General features: G+C 40.8%; 2 protein-coding genes across 2 annotated transcripts; one reads left to right on the top strand and one right to left on the bottom strand.

The window, feature by feature from the left end:
* Window positions 1–405: 405 nt before the first annotated feature.
* LOC117613269 (DNA repair protein XRCC3 homolog) lies at window positions 406–1,367 on the top strand. Its single transcript, XM_034341888.1, has one exon. The coding sequence runs from the start codon at window positions 406–408 to the stop codon at window positions 1,285–1,287; it is 882 nt and encodes a 293-aa protein (XP_034197779.1). The 3' UTR covers window positions 1,288–1,367.
* A 352-nt stretch (window positions 1,368–1,719) lies between these two features.
* Window positions 1,720–3,456, bottom strand: LOC117613272. The gene has a single exon (XM_034341891.1). It carries the CDS (start codon window positions 3,454–3,456, stop codon window positions 1,720–1,722), a length of 1,737 nt encoding a protein of 578 aa, XP_034197782.1.
* Window positions 3,457–16,835: the final 13,379 nt, after the last annotated feature.

Raw genomic sequence — 16,835 nt, 5'->3', positions numbered from 1 at the left:
AGTTTGGAAATAGGATTTTATGGAATGATGAAGCCTCATTTTGTATTTGTGCGTATACAGTATATCGATCTCCAGTTCTATGGCGATATAGCAGCAATAAATATACAATAAACATGCGGATAGTGGCAATATTATGTCAATATCAGTACAATAGAGTGGTGATAGAGTTACAATATGATCCTATTAGAGGACGTACTGCATCAGAATATGTTTTAAATTATATGGTCCAAAAATATACTACTAAATAAACAAAAAAGTAATTACAACCTGGAAAAAGGATGAATTAAACATCCCTTAAAAGACAGATGGCCTACAGTACAGACCTTCAAAATGAACTCTATATATATATATATATATAATGCATGCCTTGTAGCACCATCACATCCCCCCCTAAATTACACAAACATGACACCCCAAAACCTCATGCTCCTTCCTCTTTCAACCCCTAAATTATCCATTGGATGCCCAATACTAGATCACTGCTTGGGGGGTGGGATACCCTGCAACTCCATAACAGAATTAGTAGGGGGGAGTGGTTCTGGGAAGACGCAGCTTTGTCTCCAACTTACGGTACGAGCTCAGCTCCCACCCTCACATGGCGGACTAGGGGGCTCCTCCGTCTACATATTCACAGAATTCAGCTTCCCGTTTCGTCGATTGCAACAACTAGGCAACCTTTATCATGCATCATACCCCAACTTAATAAGGTTGGAGCCATTGGAAGACATATATGTTCATGGTGTTCATGATGCTCAAGAACTCATCCATGTCCTTGGAGACATAGAAGCATTTATTGCCATTGATCACACCCACCTACCTGTGAAACTCATTGTCATTGATTCCATTGCTGCATTGTTCCGATCACAGTATCAGACAACACCGGCAGATTTGAAACGGCGGTCTGAAATGTTCTTCAACATATCCGGGACATTGAAGGGTTTAGCAAATAAGTTTGGGTTGGCGGTGGTTGTCACCAACCAAGTGGTGGATTTTATTGGGCCACATCATGGAGTGAATGGGGTGAGGTTGGGAAACTTGGAGTCCCTGGACACATCAGGCAGACGGGTGAGTCCCGCTTTGGGACTGGCTTGGGCACATTGCATAAATTCAAGAGTGTTCTTGGCAAGACATGAGCAATCTATTGAGGTTGACATTCGTAATGCTCCTTCAACAAGTATATGTAGTCAAACACATAGGACATTTTACCTTGTATTTGCCCCACATCTGGCCTATGCATCGGCCGAATTTGTAATAAAAAAAGAAGGTATAGTCGGAGTATCACAGTAACTGTGTAATATAGGAATTCTAAGAACTTTAATGTTTTGGATCCATTTGGAATTACATTCCAGTCCCTTTAATTTCGCACTCAAATTATAATTGCAATCTGGAAGCAATACCAGTACAATAAAAGGTCAATATAATAGCAATCTGTCAGCAATACAGCATGCTGTAGCAATGCAACCCAAATCAGCATGCTGTAGCAATGCAACCCAAATAATGCAAATTTAAAAGAATTCCCATTCAACATAACACGAAACCCACCACAAATAAAAGTTGAGTTCACATGACCTACCAAAGCAACACAAATCTTATTGTCTAAGATACATTGCGCAATGGAATATTGTTTTTACAGGTGCTTTTATTGTGGCCTGGGGAACCGCACCTTGAGCACTTTCTTCTAATGCTGCCCTCTCCTTGCGAGGGAATTCTTAACTTCTTTCATCTGCCTGGCATGACCCTTGCCATGGGAGGCAGCACAACTCGACTTCGAACATCTTCAGGAGTATCCCACATTCCGTGAGGTTGTACCGGGTAGATGCTATACGAATAAGCATCCATCCAGGTTTTCCGAGTGTAATACCGAGAAGCCTTTGCATATACACTTACTTTCAAGAAGCGGCAAACTGCAACTACATGCTTGCAAGGTAGCTGCTCAAGCTGAAACTTTCTACAACTACAACTGTTGTTCGTCAAATCTACGAGGCCGTCCATATTACCGTCCAAAACATTATATTGTGCATTATTAACTTTAACCACATTCATCCTTGCAGCATCCTCCAACCTGTTCCTCAACTTCTTCTCTCCAAAATTGGGGCACAATGTTGTTGTGCAATTAAAAGCCAACTCACGACGTTCGGTGAACCATTTCACAAGGAGATTAACAATTTCCCCTATCAAATGAACCACTGGCAGCATTCTTGCAAACCTAAGGACTGAGTTGATTGACTCCGCAAAATTTTTTGTCATTACATTGTAGCGGCGTCCATCCATGTGAGCTCTAGACCACTTATGTAACCCTGCCTCTTCAAGATATTGAGCAACATGTTCCTTTCGCTTGATCTTGCGAAAATGACAATCAAATTCAGCAATGGAATAAGATTTCGTAGCCTTCTCAAAGTGCATAAGTATGTGATCACGCTTTTTCAACTTGAAAGTGCGTTTCATGTTCCCCTTCATATGATAAAAGCATATGCCATGTTGTGCAGTTGGAAAAATTTTGTTCCACACATTCTCTATGCTAACATTGCGATCAGAAATAATAACAAGATTGGGACACTCACCAATGGCTTCATGAAGTTTAGTGAAAAACCAATGCCATGATGCATCCGTCTCCAAATCCCCGATCCCAAAAGCAAGAGGATATATATTTCGATTACCATCGAATGCATTTGCTACAAACATAACACCCTTGTACTTGGATTTTAAATGAGTGGCATCCACGGCTATATCTGGGCGCATGGAAGAACGGAACCCTCTAATACATGCGCCAACCGCCATAAATAAATACACAAAGTGATTGTTCTCATCAGTTCGGATGTCAGTTTTTGTGCCGGGATTCATACGCTCCAATTCATAGCAATAAGCTGGAAGGATATAATATGCCTCCTCCGTTGATCCTCTAATGGACAATAGAGCTAACTCCCTTGCTTTCCAAGCTTTCGAATAATGGATGGTGCAACCAAAGTTGTGTTTCACATCTCTCATAATGTCACTTGGTGTGTATATTGTCCGACAATCCTTCAACTTCCTTTTAAGTGAAGTGGCTACAAGTGCTGCGGTTGCTTGACGATGCTTGTCACTTACAAACCTCAAATCACATTCATGGACAGTTGTACACCTCACAATCATGAAGCTGTATTCTCCAATTCTCGATGCTCGGACCTGCCATGGGCATGGACGTTGACAACAAACCACAAGCAACCTCTTAGTGCAAGAGAATTGCACCTTAAATTCAAAGTGGCCTCTTAATGCCGTCAACCGTAACTCCGTCAACAATGTTTTCTTACTAGAGAAAATTTGCCCAACTGTAATTTTCGGATTCCAATCGCTTCGTGAAAACCCGCTGTCCAAATATGCTTCTTCATCTTTTACACCGACTGCATTATACCGATTTTTTTCACCCATTTGACTCCAATAATGTTGACGAGTGGGTTCAGATTCTCCTCCTAAACGCATTTTTGGCAACTGGGCAGCTGTGTTCAAGCACCCCAAATTAGGGGGGGCAGAGTACACTGACACTTCATTTCTTTCAGTACCATTATCACCACCATGCATCTCCTCCACCTCGCTAAAATCAATCATATCCATAAAATCTGTCCCTACTTCACCTCCCAAATCAGTGACATTTGTATTATTCCAAGTTACTTCATTGCTTTCAACAATGGCAACTGAAGAATGACCCATCCGACTACTATCTGCCGTGATATGCATACTATGAACTACATCATTTGTCAGTCCTTTATCTTCTATACTCACGAGTAAGGGAGCTAGTTTTGAAGGTGTTACCTCGAAATTGTACTTCATAAAAAAAATTGACATCATCATCGTCCTCAATCTTTATGTGCTTCCACTCATTCGAGGCCACCAAAACTGAGAATTTTAAGCAAATCTTGTCTTCCCTGATGTTTGTATTACCAATCTGATGCACACGGTCCAACAGTTCAGCAAATTTGATGGTCCGTGGAACTATTAAGCCTTTTGAGTCCCCCCCTTCGTATTTGCACATCTTCTTCGAGGTGACCCATTTTCCATTGTAGCACACGAGAATAACAATTGTCTCCATTTCTGACCATGACAAAACAACATTTCATTAACACAATAATATAACCACAATAAACATACAATACAATAGCAATATAACCACAATATAATGAAATATAGGAGCAATATAGAGGCACTATAATAGCAATATAACAGCAATACGACTGTAAAATAAGAGGAACACAACCACAGTACACTAGTAACACATCAGAATCACACTATACAGATCTACTACATCAAATGGAAAATCCCAAGTTTCAAGATTCACATATCCAGACCAATCTAAATGGAATTGGTACAAACCCAGATGAATGAGCATGAATATTCAACAAAACCTAACCCAAAGAAATTAAAGCCAAAACGAATTTAACACAAACCCAAACAATCAAACTATAACTCATTTCACATAATCCCACTGATATTAAGAAAATAACCATCAACACTACCTTTTCGAGGTCGGCAATCCACTAGAGCTTCAAGGTTGCAAGCAGCTATTCAGAAGACATAGCTAAAGGGAAGGGTTCGCGATTCCAAACAGAGACCAACAGATCGAATAGGGGAGAAAGAGATAACGAAGCTACAGAGAGCAACAGATCGAATAGGGGAGAAAGAGATAACGAAGCTACAGAGATAAACGGCTGCGCTATGAGAAAGAGAGCAAAGAGAGAGACAGAGAGTTGTGCTAGAGAGAGAGAGAGAGCCAAGATAGAGAGAGCCAAGAGAGACACAGAGAGCTGTGATAGACAGATACCAAAGAGAAAGAGAGCTGTGCCAGAGAGAGAGAGATCTGTGTGACCTAAGAGAGAACAAAATTTCTGAACTTGTGAAAAATCAGCAATAAGTATACAATAATTTTATATTTATAGGTCATAGTTGTACAAAAATTGGGAAGAGGTGGTATTTTTAGTTAAAATTATGAAATGGATGTCATTTTAACCTATTTCCCTAAATTGTTTAGCATTGATCTATCCTAGTTTGTCTTCTTCAGGATCTCCCTCAGTAGTGGGGAGATTATTGGGCGTGATACTAAGAGCTATATTATGTGGATGATATGTGTGCAAGCAAATCTCTATCTGTCAGGGGTTTGAACAGTGCATTTGAGGATCAAGTGTGGTGATGGCATCTTCGTTTAGGTCATGCTTCGTTTGGCTATTTAGATCACTTGTTTCCTTCTTTATTTTTGGGTTGTAAACCTTCGGATTTTAAGTGTGAAACTTGCATTTTGGCCAAAAGTCATCGTGTAGCTTATCCTATTAGTTCTACTAAAAGATTTGTGCCTTTTGCCTTGGTACATTCTGATGTCTGGGGTCCTGCTTCAGTTACTACAACTTCTGGATTCCGTTGGTTTGTTATTTTTGTAGATGATTGCACTCGCAAGACGTGGTTGTACTTGATGAAAAATAAGAGATGTTTCTGAGTGCTTTCAGATATTTCACAACATGATTAAAACTCAGTTTTCTGCTACTTTGAGGTGCTTCATTCTGATAATGGTGGTGAATATGTTAATTAGGTCATACGAAGTTATTTTCAAGAATATAGAATTCTTCATGAGACTACTTGTCCTTACACACCTCAACAGAATGGTGTCACTGAAAGGAGGAATAGACAACTTATTCTTGAACTTACTCGTGCTAGTCTTATTGGTGTTCACATGCCACCATGGTTCTGGGAAGAAGCGATCACCTATGCAATATGCCTTCTTAATCGTGTTCCTATCAGTGTCTTGTAGTTTAAGACGCCCTTGGCTAAATTGGAGGCTTATGTTTTCATTCCCTCTTATCTCACTCTTCTACCTCATGTTTTTGGGTGCATTGCTTTTGTGCACTTGGAAAAACACCAAAAATTGGATCCTTGTGTTGTGAAGTGTGTTTTTATTGGTTATCACCCTCATCAGAAGGGTTATCGGTGCTTTCATCTGCCTACTCATCAATTTTATGTTACTATGGATGTTACATTTTTTGAGCATAAGATGTATTTTGCTCACCCAATATCCCCTTCTCCTCTTCTGGGGGAAAGTAGTGTTGAAGTGCACGGAGATCTTTCAGGATAACATTGAGGTTAATTGACTAGCAATGTGTGATGTAGCAGCTAACACAGAACCGACATGTACAATACCGACCAGTACCGTTCTTCCTACAGTTGAACCAGTCAGCATTGCCCTTCTGACAACTGAACCAGTCGGCGCCACCCTTCCGACAGTTGAACTAATTAGCGTCACTCTTCCGGCAGTTGAACCAGTAAGCATCGCCCCTCTCTCCTCTACTTCTCTAGTACCCAATCTCAATTCTCCTCAGGCTGATGATTCTGAGGTAGGTTCTGAACCTTTGATTAATAGTAACAATAATTGTGAATCTACTGAGAATAGTGTGTATCAGTTACCACCAAAAACCAATCATGGGAAACCGCCAAATAGATATTCACTAGAACCTGCGAAGAAGGTGAGGTATCCTATTGCTAATTATATGTCTACTCAGCTTGCATCCATGGTTGAGATCGGAGCCATAGTGATTGCAGTATGTATGAGGTACACCTTAAAATCCAATTTCATTTTACAATTCTCTTTCTTTAAAATAAAAAAACTCATTTGATTTCATATATTTAAGTACCTATTTGACTATTTAAAAATAGCAAATATGGTAAACCTTGTTGGCCTTGTCGACCTTGCACAAGTTAGCACTCAATCTAGATCGTTATCTCACAAATCACGGCATCTAGCAGAATGACTGGAAAAGGCAGAAGGGGAAGAAGTTTTCTTAGTGCCTTATAATCTAGGGTTAGTCCCATTAGCAAGATTTTCTTTGTAATTAGGCAGCACCTCTAAACTATATTTAACATATATCCTCATTTTGTGTAGGGTTCATTGGGTGTTGGCGATTGTGAGACCAGATAAGGAGATGGAATATTATACAGATCCATTGCCAAATCACATGGTTGATGAGGACTTGAAAAATATATTGAATATGTAAGTTGATTTACTACATTGTAATGTGTGTTCATAGGCTAATATATTTTCCATTAACACTTTTCTTGTCTTGAAATAGTGCAATCAAAATCTATAACGCACACATAGGCACTCCTTAACAACCAACAAGTGTAAAGTGTGGCTACTACATGATGCGTTTTATGAGAGACATAATCAATGATCCAGTCCTAGCATTTGAGAAGAAGGTAAAAAACTAATTTTAGGATTTAATTTATAAAAAAAAAAATTTTTGTAAACTACGACGATTGTAATTGGAAAAACCATCATTTGTATTTTTATAAAACGACGGCTTCTATAGGCCGGTTTATTAATAACCATCGTTTGTATTGCTTTAACATGTCAGTTTTTGTCATTATTTATTTTTTGTAGTTTGAGAAGAAAAAAGAACCAGTTAAGTATGTCCAAGCGGATTGTTTGTACCCAGTTTTGGTAAATAGACCAAAACTAGTTTACTTTTCAAAAGAATATTTTAAAAAGCCCAGGCCCAACAACCTTTGTCTTTTTCCTCAAAACCAAAAGCACACCATTACTAAAAAGAGCTGTCAAAATAAAGAAAGGTTAATCTAATGCCCAAGATAGGAAGCCCAGACTTTTGAGTAACACTAAAGTTAAAAAGATAGGTAACTGTTATGCATAAACCCAAAGGAGGGCCTAAAGGAGGTTATCACCATTAATGACGACTTGACTCTCTTCTCACCCAGCAAGGAAACAAGCTGTACGAAAGCCATTAGAACCAGAGAAGGACCAAGTTGCCAACAGATCTTCGAGTACAAAGGGTTCAAGTCAGAGGATCATCACAAAGGACCATCAGTTCTTGTCAGAAACGTTCCATCATTCCTCCTATGAACCATTTCAGATCAGCGAGCCAACAGCTGACTTTGGGCAACAAGCCAGATATCCTTTCTCAGCCTCCATCATTGCAAGCTCTCTCCTTCCCTATAAATAAAGAGCTTCCGCCATAGAAGAAGGGGACTCTCTCTCCAAACTAGACGCAACGTCTCAAAAATACTTGATAAACTCAAGATCTCTTCAAACCAGCCTGTTTCATTTCCAGATAACCAGTCGACAACTCCTGCGTTCATCTTTTGTTGCTCTGCCATCTTCATGGTATGATTTTCTTCTAAAATGATCCATTTGAATTCATGTAATGTCCTAACTGGATAGAGAAATCTCCAATCCTTCTTTGTTTTGTAATTTATGTTTGGATTACTCAAATGGATTAGTTAAAAGGACCCTTTTTTTTCTTCTTCTCATTAAAGTCAAGATTAGATGAAGGGATTGCAGAATCCATTTTAACTGTTTCATTAACCATTTGTTATCTAATCGCTTAAATACATTATAAATTGTGTCGGTAGATAAATTTAATTTCCTGCTTTTGCATAGGGCCCGAGCCCAAAGAAGGGGTCCGGGCCTGCATAGGGCTGTATTGGTCCAAAGGACAGGAAGTTGATTCAGGCCTGAGTTATACCATTAGGCCCAAATTGACTGTTGGCCCAGTCCAAGGGTTACACGAATTTCAAATCAAGTTGTTAAGCCAAAACAGGGTACACGAACGAAAGATTATTGAAGTCCTCTTTGGTTAGGCGTAGAGAAAAACTAATCCAAGCTAGTACCCCTCTTGGAGCACAATGGCTTGAGCAGAAGTCTAGAGAAAAGCGTGAACATCACCAAATCAACTCAGTACACTCTCCCACACCAGGTCTATTAGCCTGGTCTCATATCCAATAGTGGCACGCCTACGCAACCCCACGGATCAGAGTCGAGAGGAGTCGAGGGACAGGGTCCTATCCGAGCCCGCTCGATCCTGTCAATACTAATTCAACTTTCAATTTTCTTCAAACGCTGAAAGAGTCTTCACTACAAGCCAAGAAACCTCAATTGGTGGCATTGGTGTTGATCCAACAACCTCTCTGCTCCTCTGAGCAAGCTGACCCCCACGTCCGGCAGAGGGAGCGCCTGACAAAAAAATGGCCAACATATTTTTGGCACGGATGGTGGGACTTTCCTTCGTGTATGGTGAGTAAGACCAGAAAGAAAGTTTACATGGCAGATTCCACCTAAGTCGCAAACGAGAGAAACAAGGGGATAGTGGAGACGGATTCCCTAGAATCTTCCTCGGAAAACCCTTTCGATCGATTCGAGAAAGCCATGAAAGAAGGTTTTCAGGCAATGACTAACTCCATGAACCACATGCCCCAGAGCGTCATCCAGACTGTTGAGATGGGACATCTGAACACGACCCTTTAGGGGAACAAGACCAGGGCATATCTAGCACAATTCTTTGAGCAAGGCATGCAAGTAGCGCAAGAAGATAAAGTATTCCGAAAGGAAGATGAGATGCTGGAAAATAGCAAAACATCCACAGAATATCCAAAATATTCACCGGGCCAGACGAGTGGTCATGCTAATTCATAATCTCCAAGATTGGTGATCAGAAGCTCGTTCGGAATGCCTTTTTAGGCAATCCACTTGGTCATATTGGATACGACTCCCATTGGGCCAGTTGCCACAAAGGCAATTAGCCCAGCTAGGCAAGCTGGGAGCCATCAACTCGTGCCTCTTGGAAGTCTTTCCAAATATCAGGCCCCAAAAACTAGCGAAGCAGCCCTACCCCAAGAGCCCTTTCGAAGGAATATGCATGTAGAAAGATGGCGGCAACCAGCAGGGTTTAACGTCCATATTACCCATAGTAATGACAATAACGGGGGAATTGGACGGGGGAGACGAAATCATGCAAGAGTACCTAAAAAAATTCAGGACTCAGATGATGAAGATGAGATAAGGCAGACCTCTCTAGCCGGAGCTGAGCCTGCACTAGTAATCCACCTAGATCTAGCTATAAGGACTGAGGCAGTTTTTCTTCAATTGTGAAGCTGGGGTCAGAAGACCGGCCCAACCAACGTATCACAAACCATATCCCGTACATATCGACGATTTACCTTTCCCAAGAGGCTTCAAAGTACCAAGTTTTAGTCTGTTCAACAGAGAAGATTTGTACGCATCAACATTGGAACACATAGGGCATTTCTCGTCCCAATGTATGGCAATTGAGACCTAACCCCTCCTAAAGCTGAGGTTGTTTGGAAGCTCTCTTTCGGGCGAAGCTTTAACTTGGTATTCAAACCTGAGCCCCAATTCTATCCCAAGATGGACTGAAATGGAAGGCGCTTTCATGGAGCAATATTATAGGGCCGAACCTGAGATCACTATCAATAATCTAACAGATATCAAGTAAGGAGACCATGAAACAGTGCAAGATTTCATTGCAAGCTTCAAAAAACTCAAAATGAAATGCAAAATTCCTATGGATGAGAAATAGTTCATTAAAATGGAACAAAATGCTCTTAGGCTATCTCTCCGAAAGAAATTCGACAATCTGGAGTTTATAGACTTGCAAGATGTGGCTCAACGGGCTGGCAAATATGAGTTGTTGCTCAAACAAGAAGTACAAAGGAAGAATAATTCCAAACCAGTGTACTTCAAAAACCCTGTCCACCAAGTAGAGGTTATTGAGGAGTTTGATGAAGAAAGCAAGGAGAATGCTTGTCCCGAAGTATCAGTGGCTAAGGTTGTTCAAATAAAAAACCCAATCACCTGTAAAGCAATAACGAGACAAGGGAAAGAGCGAAGGAACAAGCCTAGCCTGACTAGAGGATTGGTTCCATACAAACAGAAGCACAAATCATACTCCTTTGACCTATCTAAGGCCGAAAGTATCTTTAATGAGTTGTTAAGAGGAAAGGTAATCAAACTCGACGACAAACACGTATTCCCTAAATGGGAAGAAATGAAAAGAAAAATATTCTATAAGTGGCACAACTCATTTTCCCATGCTATTAACAATTGCGTTCAATCTAGGGACATTATTCAGGATCTTATCATCAAAGGCAAGATCTTTCTGGATAAGCCTACTGCCATGAGAGTCGATAACGAGCCTTTTCCCGCACACATGGTCGGAGTCAATTTGCCCGAAAGGCATAACAAAAGAAAGATCGCTGTGGATATTGGTGAAGAGGGAGCTAGAAAAGTCACTTTGGTAGCTCTAGACAGGTTGAAAGCAACCATTACAGCTGGAATTGTGATGTGCAGCAAATGCAAGTGCGAGTGTGAGCTGGAGATACCAGCTCTGGGGGTAAAAATTGACGAATGATTGATCAGAAGGGAAGGTGGAATGAGTTAGAACTTCAACATATCAACGGCCTGATCCGACAGACCTTTTAGTCCGAGAGAGAGCCCGAAAGGTTCATACGAGGCTTTCCGGGAAATGAACAAAGAGGCTGGAAGAGAGCTCTTTACTAAAAGAATTCCTGAACCTGCAAGGCTGGAAGACTAAGACAAATGGCGAACGAGATTAGCACAGTCGGAATATAGGGCATCCCTCTCGCAGCCAAGAGAACCACCACTCCAACTCAACCAATGCAAGACCAGCCAATCCTGGTAAAGCCACAATGGTTCAGGATGGGAAATGGTACCTGGTTGGCAAATGAGGTAAACCAGAAAGAGAATTAACCAACACTCAGGCCTGAAGGATCAAGAGATAGTATGGAAAGGCCAGAAGAAATATGGAAAACCAGAAAGCTAGACCCAGCCTGAGAGTGGCACAAAGGGACTCTAGTTATGAGGCACAGGGCAGAGAACGATCGACTACAGGGGCCCTCAGACCAAAACGCTCACCAGCATTTGTTGAACAATTCACTATAACTAGAAGGCCAAGCCAGTTCCTAAAGGTCCAAGAAGTGAAGGAGTCGAGGGAACAGAGATTTCCTTGCCAATCATACAATGGTCAACAGCCATCCTATTCAAAAATGCCAAGGCTCGAAGTAGGTAAAACTATTCTAAAATGCCCAACGTTGGTCGACACCAGAGAGGCTCCTTCTGGTCAAAACGAAGAGCATGCTTGGAAGGGCCATCAAGGCCTAATTTACAAGTTATAATGCCACAAAAGCTGCGTTAGGCCAAACTTTTCTTGGAAGAAGAAGAGGCCGACAACCTGTCAGACGACGAGAATGAGAATTGCCTAAATTATGAACTCAACCACGAGGAGTTTAAAGATCAAAGATGAGGTTACCCAGATAGTCGAAGAAAAGCGGCATAGTCATACCCCGGCTTTGACCTTCAGGACCCTAGAGGAAGTTCCCAAGTCCGCAGTCGCAAAGCCAGCTGCAGCGGCGGAACCAAAGATCCAGTCATAATAATAAAGGCGAACCAAGGGGAAGATGTTTCAAAAAACTAGCAAATCGAGACCGAAGTAGAGCTAACCGCATAAAAAGTTATGCCAGTAAATATGGTGTACATCCTCCCAGCCTCCTACAGATCAAAAGAAGGCCAACCATACAATATAGAGGGTGATAGTTTGATCAAAGATCATTCGACAGCATTGATCGGAATAACAGACGATTGTGATGAGAGACCTGACATTCTACGAGTCAGCAATTCGAGCCCGACTGTGGGATGTATTAGTACCTCGAAAAGTGGTACTCCTCATGTGTTCATCACAAAACCAACCAGGTCAATGACCAAACATTTGAGACCATTGTTCATCTCTACTAGAATCAATGGAGTACCTTTCAAGAAAGTTCTAATCGACGGAGGAGCGGTCGTTAACATCCTACCTTTCAAAAGGTTGGAGAAGTTGGGGAAGAGCAAAGCTGGTCTCATTCCTACTGATTCTAACTTAGCATGAACCATCACTGCCACTCATGGCATTTTGATTTGCGGAGTTCGAGGTTGGCTCCAAAAATCTAATGGTATCTTACTTGGTGGTAGTCAACACATCTTCCTATCATGCGTTAATTGGTAGAGATTGGATACATCAAAGTATGTCCACACCCTCTTCTCTCCAACAGGAACTATTGATGTGGAACAAAGAAATAAGGGATTATTCGATGGTAAAAGCATATCCAAAGCCTTTCCTACCATCTGCCAATAGCATCGATGCTCGATTCTATAATGAGGATATTGCTCCTCTCACCATTCCATAATTAATCAAGAACGGCCACTCTCCAATAGTGATGGCCCAGAAGTTTCTCCAGCAGGGTCTAACCTTCTCGGCAGAAGAATGGGAAAGACCCCACATCTCTTTCACCAATTTTCATGAATAAAGAAGGCCCACAGGAAAAAGGAGCCGTCTCCAAGGATCACATCCCTTGCAGACTGGCTATAGGTAGAAGGGACAGAAGAACAGACATTAGGGACGAGTTCAGCCAATTATATGGAAAAATTTATCTCCGATGACACTTGGGCCGAACCAATCGGAACAGAAGAAGAAATTCAACTTGCCCCTACCAAATTGAGCGAGACTCCTCCATAAGTTCAAGACCTTCTCGAAGAAATCAATTTAGGAACTAGGAGGATCTAAGGCCAACATTCATAAGTGGCCTTCTAGATCAATGCGTCAGGAAAGAATTGATTTCCCTACTGCAAGAGTTTAAAGATTGTTTTGCTTGGTACTACCACGAGATGCCAGGACTCGACAAAGGGTTGGTAGAACATAGGTTGCCCATAAAAGAGGGCTACAGACTAGTAAAACAACTAAAGCGAAGGATGTCTGTCGAGACTGAACTAAAAGTAAAGGAGGAGATTGAACGACTGTTGAAGGCAGGATTCATCAGACCGGCCCGATATGTCAAATGGTTAGCAAATATCATTCTTGTCTTGAAAAAAGTTACTAAAGCTGTAAGAGTCTATGTAGATTACAGAAAACTCAATGAAGCTTCTCCAAAGGACGAGTATCCTATGCCAATGGCTGACATGTTAATTGACGGAGCAGCTCATAACAAGATTTTATCATTCATGGATGGCAACTCTGGATATAACCAGATTATGGTCGCTGAAAGGGGCATTCACAAGACGGCATTCAGATGTCCAGGAGCAGTGGGAGCATATGAGTACATTGTCATGCCTTTCGGGCTAAAAAATGCAGGGGCTACATATCAGACGAGCAATGAATGCTATATTCCACGATATGATTGGACATACCCTTGAAGTATACATCGACGATGTAGTCATTAAATCCCAAGAGAAAGAAGCGCACATTGAAGATCTTCGCAAGACCTTCATCAGAATGATAAAACATCAGTTGAAAATGAATCCGAAGAAATGTGCGTTTGGCGTCCAAGCAGGGAATTTCTTGGGTTTTCTGGTGCATCAAAGGGGTATCGCAGTGGATAAGAACAAAGCCAAGGAAATTATCAATGCCCCGATCCCTCGCAATAAGTAGGAGTTGTAGAATTTGTTTGGCAAAATCAACTTCTTGAGACGATTCATTGCCAATTCTCCAGGAAAAGTGACAGGACCCGACCCAAATTTCACTTTGGAATCCAAGCCGAACCCTGTGAGTGTCCGACACCTGGCTAATGTCGGGCACAAAGACCAAACTGCCCTTCTAACTGAAAATTTGGCAAAGTTCCCCCTATACTTTACTCATTTCCCAAAATCTCCACCTGTCATTAAACATTTATATAACTCAATTGTTCAGCATGCATTCAATTATATCCAAAAAAATTAAGCATCATAATATCCTGATCTCAGATCGAATAAATCAAATAAATCAATCTGCTAATAAAATTCATCTCAACTTTCAGAACAACAATACTGCGTTGGTAATCTCAAACATTCTAACTCGTGGCTGCACCTTGTAACTATAGGCTGCCTACGTACCCTTATTGAGGGATCAAGCCACACATAGTTCTTTAATTGCAAAACCACTCTAGTTCTCAAATTTCTATTTCAAGCTTCCTGGCATTTCTCACATGGCAGTATATAATTAAACGAAGAAATAAAAGCATTTATATCAAATAATCGTGCTTGGGAGGCCATAACCATCAATTCCTCGTGACACCAATGGTGACACATCCTGACCTGTAATCCTCGCTGGACTCAAGAGACATCTGATCAACCTGGTCCGCAATCCTCGCTCCCACGGTCCGCATAACTCTAAGACTCGTAGGGCAAAATATGCTAAAAAAACTCAAGATATTTAATACTATATAAAATAATGCAAGATAAAGATAAATGAACATAATAAAATAAAATAACATAAGTTAAAGATTATAAATTCCAAACACCCTTGTATTGTAAAGTTCATAAATAAATAAATATTTATATATATATATATATATATATCAATAACTTGATTAGAATCTATATATATTTCCATCTATCACTTGTAAAACAAATGTGATGCTTAAGAAAATAATGGTAACTGTATAAAATCCTCAATTTAGTTTAAAAGCATCTCAGAACTTAAATTCTCTCCACCTAGGCGTACCCCCATTTCTGATCCGTCAATTCCTTTAATACCGTCAATTCCATATATGCCATCAATTCCATATATCCGTCAATTCCAATAATAATCAGTCAATTCCTAGGTTAGTCCGTCAATTCCATTCTCGCAGGTCTCGGAACCATAAAGTTAACTGAGCTGCATTCCTTGTAGGTCTAGGAGATAACACTTCAATATGAGCTGCAATCCTTGCAGGTCTTATAGATAACACTTCAATCTAAGCCGCAATCCTCGCACCACACGGTTCATGCATCTCCGAAACTCATGGGGCATCATCAAAATAACAAACTGTCTCAAAGCAACTGTGAGGTACCCTCGCGGTGGGTTTGAAAACCATAACTCGTCATTTATATAAACTTTAAATAGATTGGTTCTCAACTAAACTTAAAATATATACATACATACATATATATATATATCATAATATGATAAAAGCCAAAAGCTAAGATTCATCCTTTTCAACTACTGAATATATATATATATATATATATATATACCAAATACTTGGCTAGTTTGTTAACTATTTCGATCTCTGCTTAGCATACCATTCCAATATTATATTTATACTCTTACCACACAATTAACCATATGAACATATATAAACAGGTGATAAATAAACAGATAATTAAATACTCATCTCGAAATCACATAAAATCATGAAATTAGAACTACAACTAAACCAAGTGAACATTCGCACGTGCATGAGCTTTCTAAAGGCTCAAACATATCACATGGAGCTCATCCTCGTTATTTAATCCAAAGTCCTAGCCCTGGGCTCCTAGAAGTGCGTGCATTTTATTTGAAGTCATTCTCAAGCCTATGTAAGCTTTTTCAATGATTAGAACGGTCTAAGAGTGCCTCGGGACTCAAAAAGAGATAAGTCCCAAAAAGTCAACCCGGGACCCCATGGGGTCCACGACTGCAAAATTTAGATCCAACAGTTCCTAGAGGTCTTAACATGCTTAGGACACATGTCTCGAGAGTTTGGTCTCGATCGGACGGTCAGACTACTCACGATCGGACGGTTACTGTAAACCTAGCCCTAGGTTGGCCTTTTCGGAGTATCCAGGACTCGATCCCCGATCCGTTGAATCCTACACGATCCAAAAATTGTCTAGCTTGACATATACGAGAATAACTACGATCCAACGGTTCAAATGTATCAAACCCGGAAATCGCACAATATGCGAGATCCGATCGGGGCTCAAACGTTGTCCAAATTGAGATCCACGAATTCCTACGCGCTCGTGATGACACGAGGATCATTCTAGGACTAAGAGTGACCTCACTATGCAGTCCATGCACCACCACACGCGCTGGCAACACGTGGGTGGCTTGATCAATTTTCGACAGCCGGAAATACTCCAAACCGCCAGCCCAAACTCCTATCCTAGGTATAACAACCTATTTGGAACCACTTTTGTTTGGACCTACCTCGAAAAATGAGCGGACGTGGCCGGAATCTCATCCCGAAATCCAGCCAAATTTTGGGTTACAAATCGAGTTGCCTACAATAGAAATTGTTCA

Source organism: Prunus dulcis, unplaced genomic scaffold, assembly GCF_902201215.1.
Source record: "Prunus dulcis unplaced genomic scaffold, ALMONDv2, whole genome shotgun sequence".
Classification (NCBI taxonomy): domain Eukaryota; kingdom Viridiplantae; phylum Streptophyta; class Magnoliopsida; order Rosales; family Rosaceae; genus Prunus; species Prunus dulcis.
This window is presented reverse-complemented; position numbering and strand designations above follow the sequence as displayed.